At 42.7% G+C, this 18,108-nt stretch overlaps 1 protein-coding gene across 1 annotated transcript in view; it reads right to left on the reverse strand.

The window, feature by feature from the left end:
* ADGRG4 (adhesion G protein-coupled receptor G4) overlaps positions 1-17,663 on the reverse strand; it is a 43,997-nt gene extending 26,334 nt beyond the window's left edge. Inside the window, exons 1-5 of the mRNA XM_060249131.1 lie at positions 17,571-17,663; positions 16,947-17,046; positions 14,274-14,339; positions 7,763-7,857; positions 7,032-7,096 (exon numbers count right to left, since the gene is read on the reverse strand). Of these exons, the coding sequence (XP_060105114.1) occupies positions 7,032-7,096; positions 7,763-7,857; positions 14,274-14,339; positions 16,947-17,046; positions 17,571-17,663 (419 nt within the window). The remainder of the gene's footprint in view (positions 1-7,031; positions 7,097-7,762; positions 7,858-14,273; positions 14,340-16,946; positions 17,047-17,570) is intronic.
* Between the last annotated feature and the right edge of the window lie 445 nt (positions 17,664-18,108).

Below are 18,108 nucleotides of genomic sequence, written 5' to 3' on the forward strand. Positions count from 1 at the left end.
TGGGGCACTATCTCTTTTTCTAGAAATCAAGGATTACAAGCAACCATGGCATTATTACTTCTGCAATTGCAAGCTTGTGTCAGTGGCAGCGCTCATGTGCACGGCAGAAAGAACCAGTTTCTCAGGAAAAGGAGATGCAATCACATTCTCTCCTGGGCACAGATGCTCAGAGAATAACTTGTGATCCACAGGTTGCTAATTCAAAGTTCATCTCAGGCACAGCTTCACTAAATGGCCTGAATCAAGCTGCTGTGTCTCAGTTCCCCTCTGCAATAACAGTGGCCTACAACAGAGTTGTTATAAGGATTATTGACTGTGATGATTATGAGGAAGAGATGCTTTGAACACAGATTGTGCTGTATAGAAGCCAACAGAGCAACTTGCACATGTCATTAGCTAAAAGGGGGGAGGGGTTGTTTGCTTTTTTTAATCTTCTGCATTTCTTGTAGTTGAGGCAGTGAATGCCCAAATCTCCATCTTTTGGCCTCTCCTGCCATTTGCTCAGCCTAGTGGCTAGGAGCTCAACATCCCATGACACTGCTCAGAAGGTTCTTATCTCTGTGTTACTATTGTTGGTAACTCTTACTCTGGCTTTGAGCATGGAACTGAATTTTAAATGTCTGGATTTTTAAACTCTTATTTTTGTTCTTATCACAATATTACACAACCTGGAAGCCACCTCGAGCCTGCCTCACAGGGAGGGTAAGATATAAATCAAAGAAAATAAATAAACAAATATAGCGCACAATTTATTTATTCACCACATTTATAAAGTGCTTTTCCTCATATATCAAGACACTCAACAAGGCATTACAAAATCAGATGTTTGCTGCAATCTCTAACAACCTGGAAGTGGTAAGTGTTATCTTTTCTTATGTTGCAGAACATCTTCCCCACCACATCTGTGGCAGGCAACCATTCATATTAACTGTTTTTAGTGGCAAGGCCTCTCCTCCACTTAAAGATCTCCATTGTCTATCTCATTGGTTATGATTAGTTTAGACCAGAAGTTTGCAACTATGTTATGGGAAATCCTGAGATTGCACTGATCTTAAACAGGGTCTCCTCAATGAAAAGGTCAGGACAATATATCCAAAAGACAGCTTCTCCACCTACTATAGGGTTGCCAATCCCCAGGTGGGGGCAGGGGATCCCCCGGTTTGGAGACCCTCCCCCCGCTTCAGGGTCGTCAGAAAGCGGGGGGAGGGGAGGGGAATGTCTGCTGGGAACTCTATTATTCCCTTTGGAGATTTATTCCCATAGAAAATCATGGAGAATTGATCCGCAGGTATCTGGGCTCTGCGGGGGCTGTTGTTTGGGGTAGAGGCACCAAATTTTCAGTATAGCATCTAGTGCCTCTCCCCAAAATATCCCCCAAGTTTCAAAAAGATTGGACCAGGGTGTCCAATTCTATGAGCCCCAAAAGAAGGTGCCCCTCTCCATTACTTCCTATGGAAGGAAAGCATTGAAAAGGTGTGCTGTCCCTTTAAATGTGATGGCCAGAACTCCCTTTGGAGTTCAGTTATGCTTGTCACAGCCTTGATCTTGGCTCCACCCCCAAAGTCCTCAGATATTTCTTAAATTGGACTTGGCAACCCTAACCTACTACCAACTGTTCCCCAAAACTATGCAGCTCCCAAAGAGCATTGTGTGTGCAGCAGACCCTGTGGCACAGGCTTTGCCCCAAACTGTATGGTGTCCCCTAGAACATGCCTCCAAAACTCCTGCAATGCGTAAGGAGTCCATGGCTGAAGCACAAATTTCCTGTGCAGAGAAGCTGATGTAGCAAATGTTCCCTGAAGTTAGAAAGTTTGACAAATTACCACTTTAGAAAATGTGCATCCTACCTTTGCAGCTCCTGCTTTTCATCCAACTCCTGTTCGTAAGATGTAACCAAAAAAGACAAACAGGGTTACTGAAGTGCTACTGGCAATCGGAGAAGCTGGTTTTGTGCAATTAATAATGAAAGGATGATAGTATACTGAGAAAAGCTTCTGATTACGACACTTGTTATGCTTGTCTCTAAATGCCATTAACATCCTTCAGCCTATATTCAGTAAACAATACTGAGCTTTGAAAGCTCTCTAAGGGCACACAGCTTTTTGATGACTTGTAGTTCCATCCCCTTAGTGCTCTGATTATCCCCTCATTCAGTTTTTCAACTCCATGGTGGAAGAAATTCTGTATCCTACTCTCTGGAAAAGTTTGAAGCAATTGAAGGCAATTGTATGTTGCCTGGATACAAGAGAGTTCTTGACAGCAGCATTTGGTGTGGAGGGCAGAACTTCGAAATAGTAATGCATATGAGGAAAGAAGGAAAAGCCAAAAAGATTTTAGATGCAAGCTAGAGACAGTCAGCATTAAGTTAGTTAAGTTTAAATGTCTCTGGTAATAAATTAGACTTTGTTCTTGGCAAAACCCACGTCAGATTTCAAAAAGAGCATGTGGCTGCTCACTGAAGCTGCTGGCCCATATCCTATGAAGGAGAGAAATGGCAAGCCACCTTTGGCAGTAGGGGGAAAGGGGCAGAGTATTATCTGAAAGAGGCAAAGGGTGGGGGACACTAGAGTAATAAGTCAAAATAGATCTCATTCCTGGCACTTTCTGTCTAAAACTGAACTGGTTTTCCACTCTAATGTCCCTTGAAAAGTATTAATCAGAGTGTTATTTACCACAGTGGCCTACACAGAACCGTTAAAGAACACACAGCCTCAGTGGCTACTTTTAAAACATATTTAAGCCAATAAATGGTTGGATGTGTTTCAGGTGAGCCATTGAAAGTACTATCCTATAGGGAGTTATTTCAGTCTGAGGCTTAGTGAATAACTTTGCTCTGTGATTGTTTCTTAGTGGTCCTGCATGGCCCTCTAGGAGAATTTAGCCCTGATTAATGCAAAAGTATAGTGTTTTGACTAAAGAGACTTGCTAGTTCTCCATTTCTCTGTTTGGCTGCCAGTGCCCTAAAGCCCATTCTCTAAAAGGAATGATATCTTGTCCTCAGCCCCAGTGGCTGAACACCTTTATCTCTGAGAATGACCCTTTTAAAAAAGATGTCAGACACTGAAACAGGATAGACTCCACTCTGATTCTGGTTTGCCAGCCTAGAGTCCAGAATTGACAGCAATATATTCTGGGAAGCCAGGACACCAGTTAAAGTCGGCTTCCCAACCCTCCCGCCCTGGCGGGGGACCCCAGGATTTCCAGCCTCTTCCCCTGTTCCCCAAAAAAACGGAAGCGGGGGGAGCCGCCCCATCTCGGAGCGGGCGACGCCGCTGCGCAGCTGCCGCCTCTTCTAGCTGCTCCTCCAAGATGGGCTCAGGCTGAGCCCGGTTCTTCTGAAACGCGGTTTCCCCGGCTGCTTCATTTGTCTCCTTTCAAGGGTAATACACTTCAAACACAACATATACAATGCAGCAGCCAGCTTACTATTTGGCTTTAAGTCTCGGGAGACTACGCAAAGCAAACAGGAACTTACTCCCAACTGGCCGTTGCAGGGCGGAGTCGGAGCTCCATTAAACAAACAGGAGCCTGGCCGCTTTCGAAAAATAATCACCGCTCTCCAACCCCCCCCCCCCTTCAGCCATCCAAAATAGCAAACATCAGCCCTCTACCCAAGCCATCGCACATCCGCACTTCCTATACTGTCTGGTCCACGCTGCGAGCAGGCTAGGAGAGCTCAGCGAAACCAGGAGTCCCACATCACCAATGACTTATATATGCTCCAGACTCCTCTAAGGACTTCGCACGGAAAAGCATCACCCCCAGCGCTGGCCTGCCCTCACTACGGTGCACCAGTGCAAACAGAAACTGCCCAATGTAAACCAGCAGTTCCTGAAACACCATCGTGGGCGGCGGCATAAAAGGGCGGGGCAATGAAATGGAGCGCTTTCGTGTACACTTCTGCCGCCTGAGGCAAGCAGGAGACACCCATTGCAGCTCCGGGGCGAGAGACTACTTTGGCAGCAGTGTGAGAGCACTAGTGTGAGAGGGGTGCATGCCTCCTCCCGTGACGCCTTCTGTTGACACCGGAGAGAAACGATAACTGCTGCGAGCCGCGTCTAGTGCCTCCTCTTGTGTGCCGCGTCTAGTGCCTCCTCTTTCCGCTCTCTTCCCAAGTAGCTGTTTAATTCCCCCGGGTGGTGAGCAATATCCCGTAAACTCAAACGACAGAATTGCTTTAAAGTGCCCAATCTCTGGAGAAACAGAGCAAGGAATCATGGGAGATGAGAACGCTTTGACCACCTCTCCCTGGAGGTCCCTTCCAACTCTATGATTATATTATTTATGTATTTTGTGACCTCTTAAGAGTTTGAATAAGCTAGCCCCCCCTTCTTTTCCTATCACTTCCTCATATTCTTTGCCTCTGTCCTGAAGCATATTCAACTCTCATAAGGGCAATAGTTTGGGTTTTACTTTTCTTTTGGTGAGTTTATAGGGTTGCCAATCCCCAGGTGGGGGCAGGGGATCCCCCGGTTTGGAGGCCCTCCCCCTGCTTCAGGGTAATTAGAAAGCAGGGAAGGGGAGGGAAATATCTGCTGGGTACTCATGATTCCCTATGGAGACTTATTCCCATAGAAAATAATGGAGAATTTATCCATGGGTATCTGGGACTCTGGGGGTCCTGTGTTTTGAGGTAGAGGCACCAGATTTTCAGTATAGTATCCAGTGGCTCTCCTCAAAATACTCCCTAAGTTTCAAAAAGATTGGACTATGGGGTCCAATTCTATGAGCCCCCAAATAAGGTGCCCCTATCCTTCATTATTTCCTATGGAAGGAAGGCATTTAAAAGATGTGCGGTCCCTTGAAATGTGATGACCAAAACTCCCTTTGGAGTTCAATTATGCTTGTCACAGCCTTGATCTTGGCTCCACCCCCAATGTCTCCCGGCTCCACCCCCAAAGTCTCCTGGCCCCACCCCCAAAGTTCCCAGATATTTCTTGAATTGGACTTGGCAACCCTAAGTTAAAGACATGTTTAATGGTTCTGGGCTCACAGTAGAAAGGCAGCTGGAAACATTATAAAAGATCCCTGTTATCAGCCCAGTTTGATGCTTTTACAATGTGCAAGTAAAAGTCAAGTTTTCCATTAATCAGCTCAAACTAGTTACCATGGTACATTTTCCACTGCTACCATGGAAATTTCCTCAGCTTCAAGATGAAAACCCAAGCAGGAAAGAATTGTGAAACTGAAGTTCTTAAAGACAAGACACAAGAAGACTGGGGGGTGGGGAGGGAGGGGGAGATCCAAATGATTGTTTTACATCGAATTAAAAGAATGCAAATGACAGTATAATAGAATGTGATACCCTCATGCTAGTCCTCATCGCTCCTTGTGGGATGTTCATTCTGCATCAAGAGAAGAAATATGAGATTTAGAGGCAGAAAGAGCAAAAGCACAGAAGGAGTAGTAAAGGTAAAGGTAGTTCCCTGTGCAAGCACCAAGTTGTTACCGACCCATGAGGTGACATCACATCATCATGATGTTTTCTTGGCAGACTTTTTATGGGGTGGTTTGCCATTGCCTTCCCCAGTCATCTACACTTTACCCCCAGCAAGCTGGGTACTCATTTTACCAACCTCGGAAGGATGGAAGACTGAGTCAACCTTGAGCCGGCTACCTGAACTCAGCTTCTGCTGGGATCGAACTCAGGTCGTGAGTAGCTTGGACTGCAGTACTATAGCTTACCACTCTGCACCACAGGGCTCCTCCAAAAGAGTAGGAGTAGGAGAATAAATGAAAAAACAAGGCATAGATCATCCATGTCCCTCCCATTCTTTATTCGGGCCATTGGTGAGATGGGTTAGACTTTAGAAAAAGCTGGAACCTGGACATAAAAAGTGATGAGTGGGGAGCAATTGAAGATCAGGCCCTGTTATTTTAATTTAATTAATAAATGTATTTCCTTCCAGTATACCCAGACTTTCTCCCAAAGGGGACCCAAAGTGCCTTTCATCATTCTGCCTTCCATTTTGTCTTCACAACAACCCCGTGAAATAAGTTAGGCTGAGAGTCTATGATACAGTTGCCATCCTCAGCCAGCAACCTTCTAGGAAAAACTGGGGACAGGGACAGGTGGCGAAAGAATAAGAGCAGTACAGACTGAGGGGACAATTTTATAAAAGAAAAACAGTCATTAGCAAAAAAGAGTGAGAGGTGTCATGGTTAGAATGCTGGACTAGAATCTGGGAGACCCAGGTTTGAATCCCTATTCTTCCACAGCGGGTTGCTGGGTAACCTCTCAGCCTGACCTACCTCGCAAGGTTGTTATGAGGATAATATGGAAGGGAGGAGAATGATGTAAGCTGCTTTGAGTGTCCATTAGGGAAAAGGCTGGGATATAAATGAAATGAAAGGCCCTGGGTCAAAGAAAACTTCTATCCTGGCATTGAAAGGTCATCAATTTTGTCCCCTGACAAATGTTCTTACCAAGCAAGAGGACAAAGAGAAGGGCCTGGGAGAAAGATCTTGCTGTGCAGGCCTGTATAGGAGCAGGTAGTCCTTTAGGTATGATTTGAGGGCTATTTACACTTTATCAGAGCTTGAGCAATTGCTAATACACAGAATCCAGAACCCTGAAAAATCAGAATTTCACACAGCATCTACAGAGGCTGTAAGCATGGGCAAAATCCATGCCATAGCCCCTTTCAGGTAAAATGGCAATCAAGCATATCAGAAGGGACCACAAGTAGTGCACACTATTGGTATACTAGAACAATGCCAGCAACCATAGAAATGTTGACCCTTGGCATAAAAATAGCAGCTCATTAATTCTTAATAACAGAATAATATCCAGAAATAATGAATATCGTGTTAAATAATCTCTGGTGGTCTGAAAGATGAGACCGTGTTGTCCATTCCCTTCCTTCCTGAATTAGGTTTAGGATTCAGAACAGGAGCATCATTGGAATTATTCGCTGGGTGTAATTTTTTTATGTTAGGTAGGCTTTAGTTTCAAATTTCTGCCCATTTCTGGAGCTCTCCTGCTTTGCTCAGAACCATCTTTCCACTCTAATATCCAGCCAGGTACTTACTGCATGTTAGACTTGATGTTATGGTTTGTAATGACAAATTCAGAATTAGAGAACATCTTCTGAAACTGCAAAAAAGAGAAGCAAAGGTCTGAAAAACAGGGCAAAAAATTTGTCCATTCTGTTTAACAATGATGGCTGTCTGTAAAACGGTTTGCAAAAGTCATTATCTGTTTGGCAGAGCCTTGGCTACAAGATTTGACTCCATTTATGCTCCCCGCACCAACTGAGGACACATATACACAACAAGCAAAGCACAAATACGGGCATAATTACATGCATTGTATGTGACTTCCTGCACAGAAGTAAATCCATGTAAAAAAAGGGCCATATATGGAGCAGCTATTATAGATTTGGATGATTTGATGTTTGCAGTATTTGGATTTCCATTTTGGGGGTCACAAAAGATGAAATGGCCTGGCCACTGCTGCAATTGTGTCAATAGCCCCTGCTAACTTTAAACCACTTTTACACAAGGTTCCATTGTTGTTCTCCAATTGTGCCAGTGTCCCTGAGCACTTAACATTTGCCCTAAAGCAGGACCTCATTTGCATATTAGGCCACACCCCATGACATCATCATTGTTTTTGTAGGAAAAGCCCAGCAGGAATTCATTAGCATATTAGGCCACACCCCTGACACCACACCAGCTGGAACTGCGTTCCTGTGCAATCCTGCTCAAAAAAAGCCCTGCCCTAAAGTAAACTTTGGAAGGCAAGGGGAAGAAAACTTACCCAGGCTGTAGAATGTTTCTTAACATCATAGTAATCAAATTTCTCCAGAGGTTTATAGAACACTGAAAAGTTCATTTGGATGCTGTAGAAGGTTACTGTAACAAGAAGAAAACCAAAGGGTAGGAAAGGGGTTTCCGAGGGACACTATAATGAGCTGTGCTCCCCCCCTCCCCAGCTGACCATGGCTTAAAGCAGTTTAAGGAACTCATTTCCAGTTTAGGGAAAGGCATGGAAGGACCATGGGCCTATGATCCCTATTGCTCACTCCTAAGGCTGTTTTTTGTGACAAATTGGGAGAAACTGATCTTAGATTCCTGACCTCACATCAGGATCTTTAGCACCAAACAAGATTGCATCCCTGGTGAGGAAACGCCTTTCAACTTCCAGTTTGCAGTTTCTGTTCTTTTCCCCCCCCCTGTCAGTTAATTTTATACTGAGTAAGGTTTTTAAGTATTCAATTGCATTGCATATAAGCATACTTTCACAAACTTTATATCAATGTTTATCCACATAAAATTTAATGTAAATCCAATTTATTACCTGATACTGGAATAAGAGTTGTAGGGGAAGTCTCTGGAGGCCAGAGCATGGTCTTGGTATCTTTAGATGTAGCTGTTGTCACTGTAGAAGATCCCACAGAAGGCTTTGTGATGGTGAATTGAGGAATAGATACAGTTAAAGCAGACTGTTGCATAGACACTCCATGTTTGGGAGTAGTTGTGTCTTGGTTAGGGATAGAGATGGGCATATTTGGGGTGCATTTGGATATTGTCCTACCATGCCAAGAAGTTGGCATGCTCCAAGTGGATTTTGTCATAGACTGATCAGGAAAGGGTGCCACTGTGACCACATCAGAGTAAATTGTTAGAAGAATTTCTGTTGCTGGAGATTTTGATATTGTTGTCCCAGGAGATCCTACAGTGAATAAAGTAGCATCTTTAGAAGGTTCATTAGTAGTCACAGTTGTGTATTCAGGTGTAATGTATCTTGTGGGAACTGAAAATCCTGAAATACATTGAATAGCTGCATTTGTTTTTGTTTTAGTGACAACAGTATTATCAAAGATTTCAGGTTTTCCCGGCTGGTAACATCATTAGGGTTTGTAGAATCTTTCGGGATCAAGTGCCGTGTTCTACTGGAGAAAGTTTTCCTTCCAGACTGAGAACGAAACGTCTGGAAGGAAAACTCTCTCCAGTAGAACATGGCACTTGATCCCGAAAGATTCTACAAACCCTAACAGTATTATCGTTTGGGAGAAATTCTACAATTAAAATGAAGATTCTTCCATTCCACCCCCCACCCCCATCCCGTTCCTCATACTACAGACATCTGCCAATCTCTATCAAAACCCTGAATAATATTCAAGTAATCTTTAGCAAACTCATTTGGAATTACAAGCTAGTTCACATTAAAGTGAAAGACATGCAACAGAAATCAGCAGATGAGAAATTTGTAGTTACGAATCTTAAAAATATGCTGCAATCCTAGTGACCAAGGATCAATCATTTAGGACTATGGTATCTTCCACACGGATTATCTGCCCCACGTTCAATATTTTGAGGAACAGGTGTTTTTCATGCTTCTCCACAGCATTGTGGTGCATTTATGTACCTTGGTAGCAGCAGGGGGTGGGGCAGTCCCCAGCTTTTCTCAGGCTTTTCTCAAACCTGCTTTGCACTAAGGTTTTGGGTAAGATCACAGTAAAGCCTAGATGGCTTTTGTGTGGGTGGGAAATTTTGGATTTTCTGGCTCACATGGCAGGCACTTCTCCTGCCCCTGCCTCTGAAGAAGCCATGCTGCCACTGGGGTCTTTTAACTTTTTTGTTAGATATCAACACTAGGATATTATATTGAAATACCACTGTAACAATAGGTGTAGCAAGTTCTCTGAATTCTCAGCTTTAATTTTTTAAAAACTTAAGTCTCTAGCTGCTTCTCTTGCAGAGATATAAGGAAAAAGATATATCTCTGTGAAGAAGGAGCTAGAGATTTAACTTTTTAAGATAATAGCTGGGAATTCAGAAACCTCCAACATCTATTGTTAAAGTGGTATATCAATAAAATGATATTCTAGTGCTGACTTTTTTTAAAAAAATTGAAAGTCCTGATAGCCCAGGTGAGTGGAATTGGCCACTTCTGGGGGATTGGAGCAGGGAATCAGTGGTCCTTGATAGAGCCCCTGCTACAGTAGGGGATGCAGCAGGCCTAGCGGAACTTTTAAAACTGAATAGACAGTGTGGATTTGGAAAGCAGCTTTCAGCTGAAGGAGCTAGCAGTTGCTCTGCTGTGACAGAGATGGGTAGGCTGGGAAAAGGTGGGGTGGGAAGTAAATCCTCCACCCCCCCAGAAGAAGAGCTCTGCCCTAATAGCTGAATTTCATTCTAGGGTGGGCCCTTCTAGTGGAATCTGTTTTTTCTGTAGGAAACCTGGCCATTTACGTAGAGACTGTGAACTTTTAAAAGCTAAAAAACCAGTTAAGGAACTTCCCAGTACTAGCAATCCAGCAGTTCGGATTATTTCCCAGGACCCTCTTGCAACCAAGAGCTGGAAGGAAGAAGAAACATTGACAGGTGCTTTAACTGTTGCTCCAGTCACTACTGAATTAGTGGCTGAGCCTAGGACTTTTACATTTGCTACCACTCCGACAGAAGCATCTAGTTCAGGAGGAGTTAATTCTATTCTACCCAGTGTGAATTGGGCAACTCTACAATTTTCAAGAGAGATAAGGATTAATGATATCCCTGTTACTGCATTTCAGGACTCAGGAAGTGATGTCACTGCAGTTCAGCAATCTCTGGTTAAGGACCATCAAATGTTAAACAAATTTGTGTGGATAACTCCTTATGCTTCTGCTGCAGTTCAGAAAGAGCTAGTTAAAGTGGAAGTGGAGTATAAAGGACTGAAGATGGTTTTGCAGGTCATTGTACATCCAGATGCAGCCTGTAAAATTCCAGTGTTGCTGGGTAATGACTTTGGGTATCTTTATCATAAACATACCTTGTTATCTAACCCTGCTTGGTCTGGTGAAACCCATCAGTCTGTAGAAACTCAGACTGAGAGTGAGAGCAGCAGCGTTGTGTCTTCTAGTAATAATCTCCCCTGCATGCCAATTGAGTTGAAGCTGGCTGTAAATCTGGAGCAGACAGGTTGTCAATTGGGGAAGGGTGAAGAGGTAGCAGTGGAAACGTTGTCTACAAGCAGCTTTACTCTCCCTTCTTTAACAGAAGATTTAGAAGATTTTAAAAGTGCTCAAAGGACTGATCCAACCTTAAAGACCTGCCGTACTCTTGCAGAGCAACCTTGTAATCCAGATGCTCGTGTTCGGTTCTATTTTGAAAAGGATTTGCTTTATAGGGAACACAAACCAAAAGCTTTTCCTAAAGAATGTGACTCTAGAAAACAGCTTGTGGTCCCTAGTGGGTTTAGAGCTAAAGTTTTGGACTTAGCACATATGTCTGTGTTTGCTGGCCATGCAGAAATAAAAAAGACATTGGAAAAAGTAACTAGGTATTTCTATTGGCCAGGGGTTTATGAGTCAGTATGGGATTATGTTAAGAGCTGTCATACGTGTCAGGTGGTTGGTTATTCAAATGATAACCCCCCAACCACCTTGCAGAGTATTCCTATGGATTCTGCTATTTTTGAGAAATTTGGTATTGATCTGGTGGGCCCATTTAATAAGCCAACGCGTGGGGGTAAGAAATATATTTGCACAGTGATTGATTATGCCTCACACATGGTTATAGCCACCCCAATGGCTACTACCTCTGCTGCAAATCTGGTTAAAGCTCTTTTAAATGTTATTTGCACTTGGGGAATTCCTAAGACGCTTGTATCAGATATGGGGTCAAATATGATGTCTAATCTGACCCTGCAGGTGCTTGCTTTAGCAAAAGTGGATCATCATACCAGTATAGCCTTTCAACATCAAGGGAATGGCTTAGTGGAAGTTACTCAAAAAACGTTAGTGAACATGCTGCGCAAATATGCTCTGGCTCATGGTAGTACTTGGGATAGTGAGTTACCTTTTGTGATAGCTGCTTACAATGACAATGTGCAAGAGAGTTTGGGTTTTGCCTCGAATGAGTTGGTGTATGGTAGGACCCTAAATAATCCCTTATCCCTGTTAAAGAGTCAATGGGAAGATTTTGTGGATGCTAAACCTCAGTGTGTTGCTGTCTATTTCCAAAATTTACGGTGCACTTTGTTGGATGTCTAGGAAGCAGCTCAAAGTAATTTAAAGGCTGCTCAGGAGAGTCAAAAGCGGTTTTACGATCGTAAGGCTGTAGATAAAGAATTTTTTCCTAATGAAAAGGTGCTGATTTTGAAGCCAGTTAAGCCACATAAATTGAGTGCAAAGTGGCTGGGACCTGGCACTATTGTTCAGAGACTAAGTTCAGTGCGTTATTTAGTGGCCTATCCAGAATTGCATTCCAAGCCCCGAGAGTATCATGGGAACTCACTTAAAAATATTATGAGAGAACTGTTAGTGTTGTGAGTTTGCAATCAGAGGAAGAGGAGTTGTGTCATGGTCCCTGTGATTTACTGGCAGAGTATGAAGCTTCATGCTGCCTTGATGATGTTTTGTCTAATTCCAGCTTTTCTGAAGTGCAGACTGCTCAACTATACAGTTTGTTAAAAAACTTTGAGAGTGTTTTTTGTGGGCAGCCTGGAAGAACTTTTTTAATAACTCATCATGTTGATACTGGGGCTGCTGTTCCAGTTTCAAGTAGACCTTATCGGGTAAATGATGCTCATGCACAGGATATGGCTAAGGAAATTGCTGAAATGCTTGAACTGGGTGTGATCGAACCTAGTCAGTCACCATGGTCATCACCTGTGGTATTAGTCCCAAAGAAAGATCAGAGCATAAGATTTTGTGTGGATTATCATAAACTAAATGCTTTAACAGTGGCTGATTCTTTTCCCCTCCCTCGTATTGATTCATTAGTAGAACGTCTAGGGAAAGCAAGGTTTATTTCTGTTTTTGATTTGACCAAAGGTTATTGGCAGGTACCTTTGACTCCGGAAGCTGCCCTAAGATCTGCTTTTGTAACCCAACAGGGATTATATCAGTTTAAAGTAATGCCTTTTGGGATGCGTAATAGCCCTGCAACCTTTCAGCGTTTGGTTAACATTATGATTAGTGGTCTGTCTGAGTACTGCTGTGCTTACTTAGATGATATTGCCATCTTTTCTGATAGTTGGGAACAACATCTGGAGCATGTGCAAAATGTGCTTCAGCGTATTAAGAAGGCCAATTTAACCATCAAGCTGTCCAAGTGTCAGTTTGGGTTGGCTACAATGGATTACTTGGGACACAGAGTGGGATCTGGAACATCAAGCCTCTGCAGGCCAAAGTGCAGTGCATTGTTGACTGGCCAGTACCTACTACAAAGAAACACGCTCAGGCCTATTTAGGATTGATAGGTTATTATAGAAGATTTGTGGCTCATTTCAGTACCCTGGCAGTTCCCCTTACTGAGTTGTGTAAGAAAAGTTTGCCTACTAAAGTGAAGTGGACACCTGAATGCCAGAAAGCCTTTGAAGGCCTGAAACGTGCTTTGTTACAATCACCTGCTCTGCAGGCTCCTGACCCTACCCAACCATATGTGGTTCAAACGGATGCTTCTCATACTAGCATTGGATGTGTGTTCTTGCAAAGGGGTGTTGAATGGAATGGGGAATTCAGTTTAGGATTTGGTAGGTCCACAGAAGGGAATCAGGAATAGGAACAGAAAAACAAATGCCTGGTTTTTGCAGATACATGGCTTTTTCAAAGATTTCTGCATGTGCCTGCTTGTAATAACTACTGCATACTTAAGTCTGAGACAAAAGACAATAATTAACACAAAGAGTTTGAATAGATTTAGCACATTAATTTCCATCAGTTTTTAGAATTCAGTCAGCTAACTAGCTGTTTTCAAATCTCCATTACTGTGACTACCCACAAATATCTAGTATGGTGATATGTGCAAGTACTATTATTTGTAGAAGGCAATCAGTTGAATTATTTTATACCTATTGACTTCAATTGATTTAGAATGATATAAGATTTAGAATGATATAAGTTTGTCTGGGATTGCACTGATATTGCTTTTTAGTGTGACATGACCAGGTCCCACCCATGACATCACTAATCCACAACCATGACATCATCATGATCTTCCCAATGAGTCTTAGGTTTGGGATAATGAGGGCCTGGCAACCCCTACCCCACATGCGTCATTATATTTATGCCCCTTCACAATAAAATTTCCAACTGCAGGCCTGACTTCAAGTGCCCATTTGGGTACCACTGCAGGGTAGATTTAAAAATATATAGTACCTAACACTTTGACCTATCACACAGAGAGCATCATGGCTGAATAAGAATTTGAACCTAGGCAATATCCAAGATGCTAATCAGTATAATATTCTGACATGATTCCATTAAAACTGCAGAAACTCATGCTGAAAATACCTGAGGAAACAGCCATATACATGCCTAAATTTTTAAGCAGCAGCATACCTGAAACTGTGGGATTAGGTGCTGTGATATAAGTTGGTGGAACAGTAGAACTCACTTCCCAATCACCTGTTGAAAAAGAGAATAAGGGTTTTTTCAACATGCTCAACTTACTCCTGATTTTTTTGGCAGTTGATCCACAAGCATTGGAATAGGTCTGGGCAGAGTTCTTCCACATATCTGTCCTCCATGTTCATTTTCATGTGGAGTCAGTTTATTTTCCTCTGCACATGCCTTAAATAATCAGGATTTTCAAAGGAGGATGCTGTTGTCATTGGTGTAATCATTGGTTTCATCACAGCATCCCCTTTTTTATTCGTTGTGCAGGCTTATATCCATATTTTAGAACAGTTTTTTTTAAAAATACAAAACCACTCATCTTCAGGGGGGGAGTGGTTTGACAGTAACAACAGTCCAATCATTAAAAAGTTGGCTGAAGGTGGGTGGGCAGGACAAAGAAAACCGGCAGAAACATTACACACGAGCAAAAAGGTAACTCAAAACTGGCTTCCAGAAAAAGATCAGGGTAAAATGTGTGTGTAGGGACTAAAGACCCAATAATGTGTGCAGAAATAAACGAAGCAGTATGGGGCCTGAACCAATAACACTCCCCCCAAAAAATGCAAAAAAGGCCTTAAATCTGACAATACTAAATGTAGAGTCTCACAAGCTAGACCCCACCTGTTCTCAATGGAACATGGTACTGAACATTCTAGTCCAGGGGTGTCAAACATGCAGCCCTGGGGCCAAATCATGCCCCCGAGCAACTGGCTGTCATCTGCTTCCTTCTCCCTCTCTCTTGCTCCCTTCTGCATCATAGCTTGTTTTGCTAGCCTTGCTCAGTCACACAGGAGCTACAGAACAAAACCTCTATTTCCTCCATTGGCTGAGGCTCCTCCCTTGGAGATGAAGTGGGGGAGGCAGAGCTTGCTTTGCCAGACTCTCTCAGTTGCACAGCAGAGCTACTGAGCCAAGCCTCTCTTCCATCTGTTAGCTGAGATCCCTCCCCCTCCTGGTCCCCTGGGAAAGGAAGCAAAGAGCCAGAGCTTCTTTTGCCCAGTTCCCTGAATCCCATGGGAGAAATACAAAGAAAACACTTTTAAGACTAACAAGTGCTAATATTTTAAGCATGTTTTCTTTTAAGTTTTTTTTAAAAGAAAAACTTTAATTGTGTTTGTGTCCTTTATAAAGTTTATATCTCTGCTACTTAATCTTAAATAGGAACACACACGGCCTGGCCCTACATGGCCCCATCAGACAAGGTCTCATTTATTTCAGATCTGCCCCTTATAACAAATGAGTTTGACACCCCTGCTCTAGTCTATTTGTCTCGATGGCAAATTGTACTTAAAATCCATTAAATCGGCTACCCCGTATTTGCATCTAAGGCTTATTCATTAAAAACAACTTTTTAATGAGAACACTGGTATTCCCCTAGATTTAGCCACCTAGGTCTTGCTGAGAGTGATGCCTGCTGGCACTGCCAAACACCCAGAACCAATCTGGTTCATATACACTGGGAGTTCCTCAAATTTGCACGTTTCTGGCAAGATGTTAGACTAATCATCCATTATCTACCAAATCATACCTCATATCTAATAATATAATCCTAGGCCATACACCACCTGTATGGGCACTTCCCAAACATCAAGTTTTCAAGTGGATTATCTTGCCACATTAGAAATCTTCCTTAAACTGCTTTAAGCCATGGTCGGCCGGGGGGCGGGGAGCATAGGGTTAAAGGAAGTCTGTTGTTATATTTACTACCTTGAAAAAATGTTTTTAATTTAACGAATAAAAAATGTGTCTCTCCAGGAATCCTAACAGTTGCAGTGAGGCTTCAGGAAAAGAAAAAAAAGGTCTTACCCATTCAGAAGAACTGTCTGTACAGCCTTTCTTGAACTGGACTACCTGGCAGGGATGGTGTTGCATAGCTGAATGCTCATTTAAATTATATATTTTTCTCCATCTGTAAAATCAGGCCCAGTGTCAGGGGCTGGCATCTACCAGGGCCAATTAGTGAGGACATTTGGAGGACCCCACAGGGAGGGGAGGAGGCCCCATTATGGGTATTCTGCCTTGGGCTTATAAAGTTGTCCCCTTAAATGATAAAATGCTTTTTAAAACCCTATTACAGAATTCTTATCTGTAGAAAACAAGTGCACATAAGGCAAAATGGCAGGCTAGCACCATTCTCCCTGATAGGCTACTTTCTTATTAAGAGGAAGTTTTGTCCTGAATGTACACATCAGTCATTAGAAACTGACAGTACCTTCATCAGCTGACCACACAAAAAGGTTCATAAATCCACTTCTTCCTGCTTCTCATGTCTGAACTTTATTCCTTATTATCTATTTAACATTACCACATAATAGAGGGTTGTTCATAAATTTTGAGTCATCAGAAAAAGCCATAAAAAACAAGAGGAAGTGTACAGTGTACAAAACTTTTCATACACTCTGGCAGAGATTTCTCACATGTACAGGGTAACAAATAAATTTTATTACTCTGCCTACAGCTACAGTTTCAAAACTTCATTCTCTGTCATGGTTGTAACAAACAGAAAAGTAAGAGAATTGGCACGTTCTCATGGTTGGCTTTTTCAGCTGTTGCCTTCCAGGCTACGGCATTCCCACCTCTTTCACAGGGAGATTTTCCAGTGGTTTGGTTGCTGACCTGCGGTGGTTTGTCTCTGAGCTTCCTCGTATCCTTGCTTTCCATTTGTTGTCTTCATATTTTTCTTTTCTTTGTGTTTTCCCAAAACATCTTTGATTTGCTTTGAGAAAACACAGAGAAATTATGAAGAGACCATAGAAGGACAATAAACAGAAAATAATGTATGGAAACTCAAAGAAAACCCAAATTGAGGGAAAGCCTCCATATGAAAATCCTGGGTGAAGGGTTAGCTCCATTTTTTAAAGGCTGGCAGACATTTTAAAACATGCTTGCTCATGAGGGTTATTGAAAATGTATTGTTTAATAGCCAGAAAAAAATATTTTATATGGGCAATGCCTTCCAAAGGGTGGTGGAAAGTGCCATCAAGTTGCACCTGTCTTACAGTGACCCCGTAGGGTTTTCAAGGCAAGAGATGTTCAGAGGTCATTTGCCGTTGCTTGCTTCTGTATTGCAACCCTGGACTTCCTTGATGGTCTCCTATCTATATACTAACCGGGGCAACCCAGATAAACTTCCAAAATCTAATGAGATCAGGTCAAGGCCCAAAGGGAATATCCCCTAGCATTTGTTGTTCAAAACTTGGCAATGGAACAAGATGGAGGAACTGCATCTGCTGGCTTTACCTGTTGCATGTCACTCACCACAGTGTAGGTCAAGGGCAGAAGCAGTAATGTCTTCGCTGAAGAGCCAGTAATTGCCTTGCCAGCTAACGACATTCCCTGGGAAGCACTCTGTCATCTGATGCGGCCCTCTGATGTGATCCCACATTTGGAAATAGTGCAAAATGCCAGCAAAGCTCTGGCCTGAGATTATGTTGATGGCACCATTCTGATTCTTGTGCAAATTCCCCATCACCAAAGTGCCATTAGGTTTCAGGCACTCGTGAGTGGTATTAGTAAGAGTCAAACTTTCCATCTTATCTCCATTGCAGAAAAGTTCAAGCAGGCCTTTTTTGCTTTCCCAGCTGCAGCACAGTCGACTCAGATTTCCAGAAGGCAGTGCGTGGTTAAACTGGAGTGAAGTGCCCAAAAAATACATTTCCAGATTACTGGATGTGCTGAACAGGACCAGCTCAGTATGTTTGACATCTGTGGAAAAGCTATTGGTATCATAGGAAAAAGCCGTCCAACTAAAATATATGCCCTTGTTCAGTTTCAGATC

Source organism: Heteronotia binoei, chromosome 11 (genome assembly GCF_032191835.1).
Source record: "Heteronotia binoei isolate CCM8104 ecotype False Entrance Well chromosome 11, APGP_CSIRO_Hbin_v1, whole genome shotgun sequence".
In the NCBI taxonomy this organism is placed as follows: Eukaryota; Metazoa; Chordata; class Lepidosauria; order Squamata; family Gekkonidae; genus Heteronotia; species Heteronotia binoei.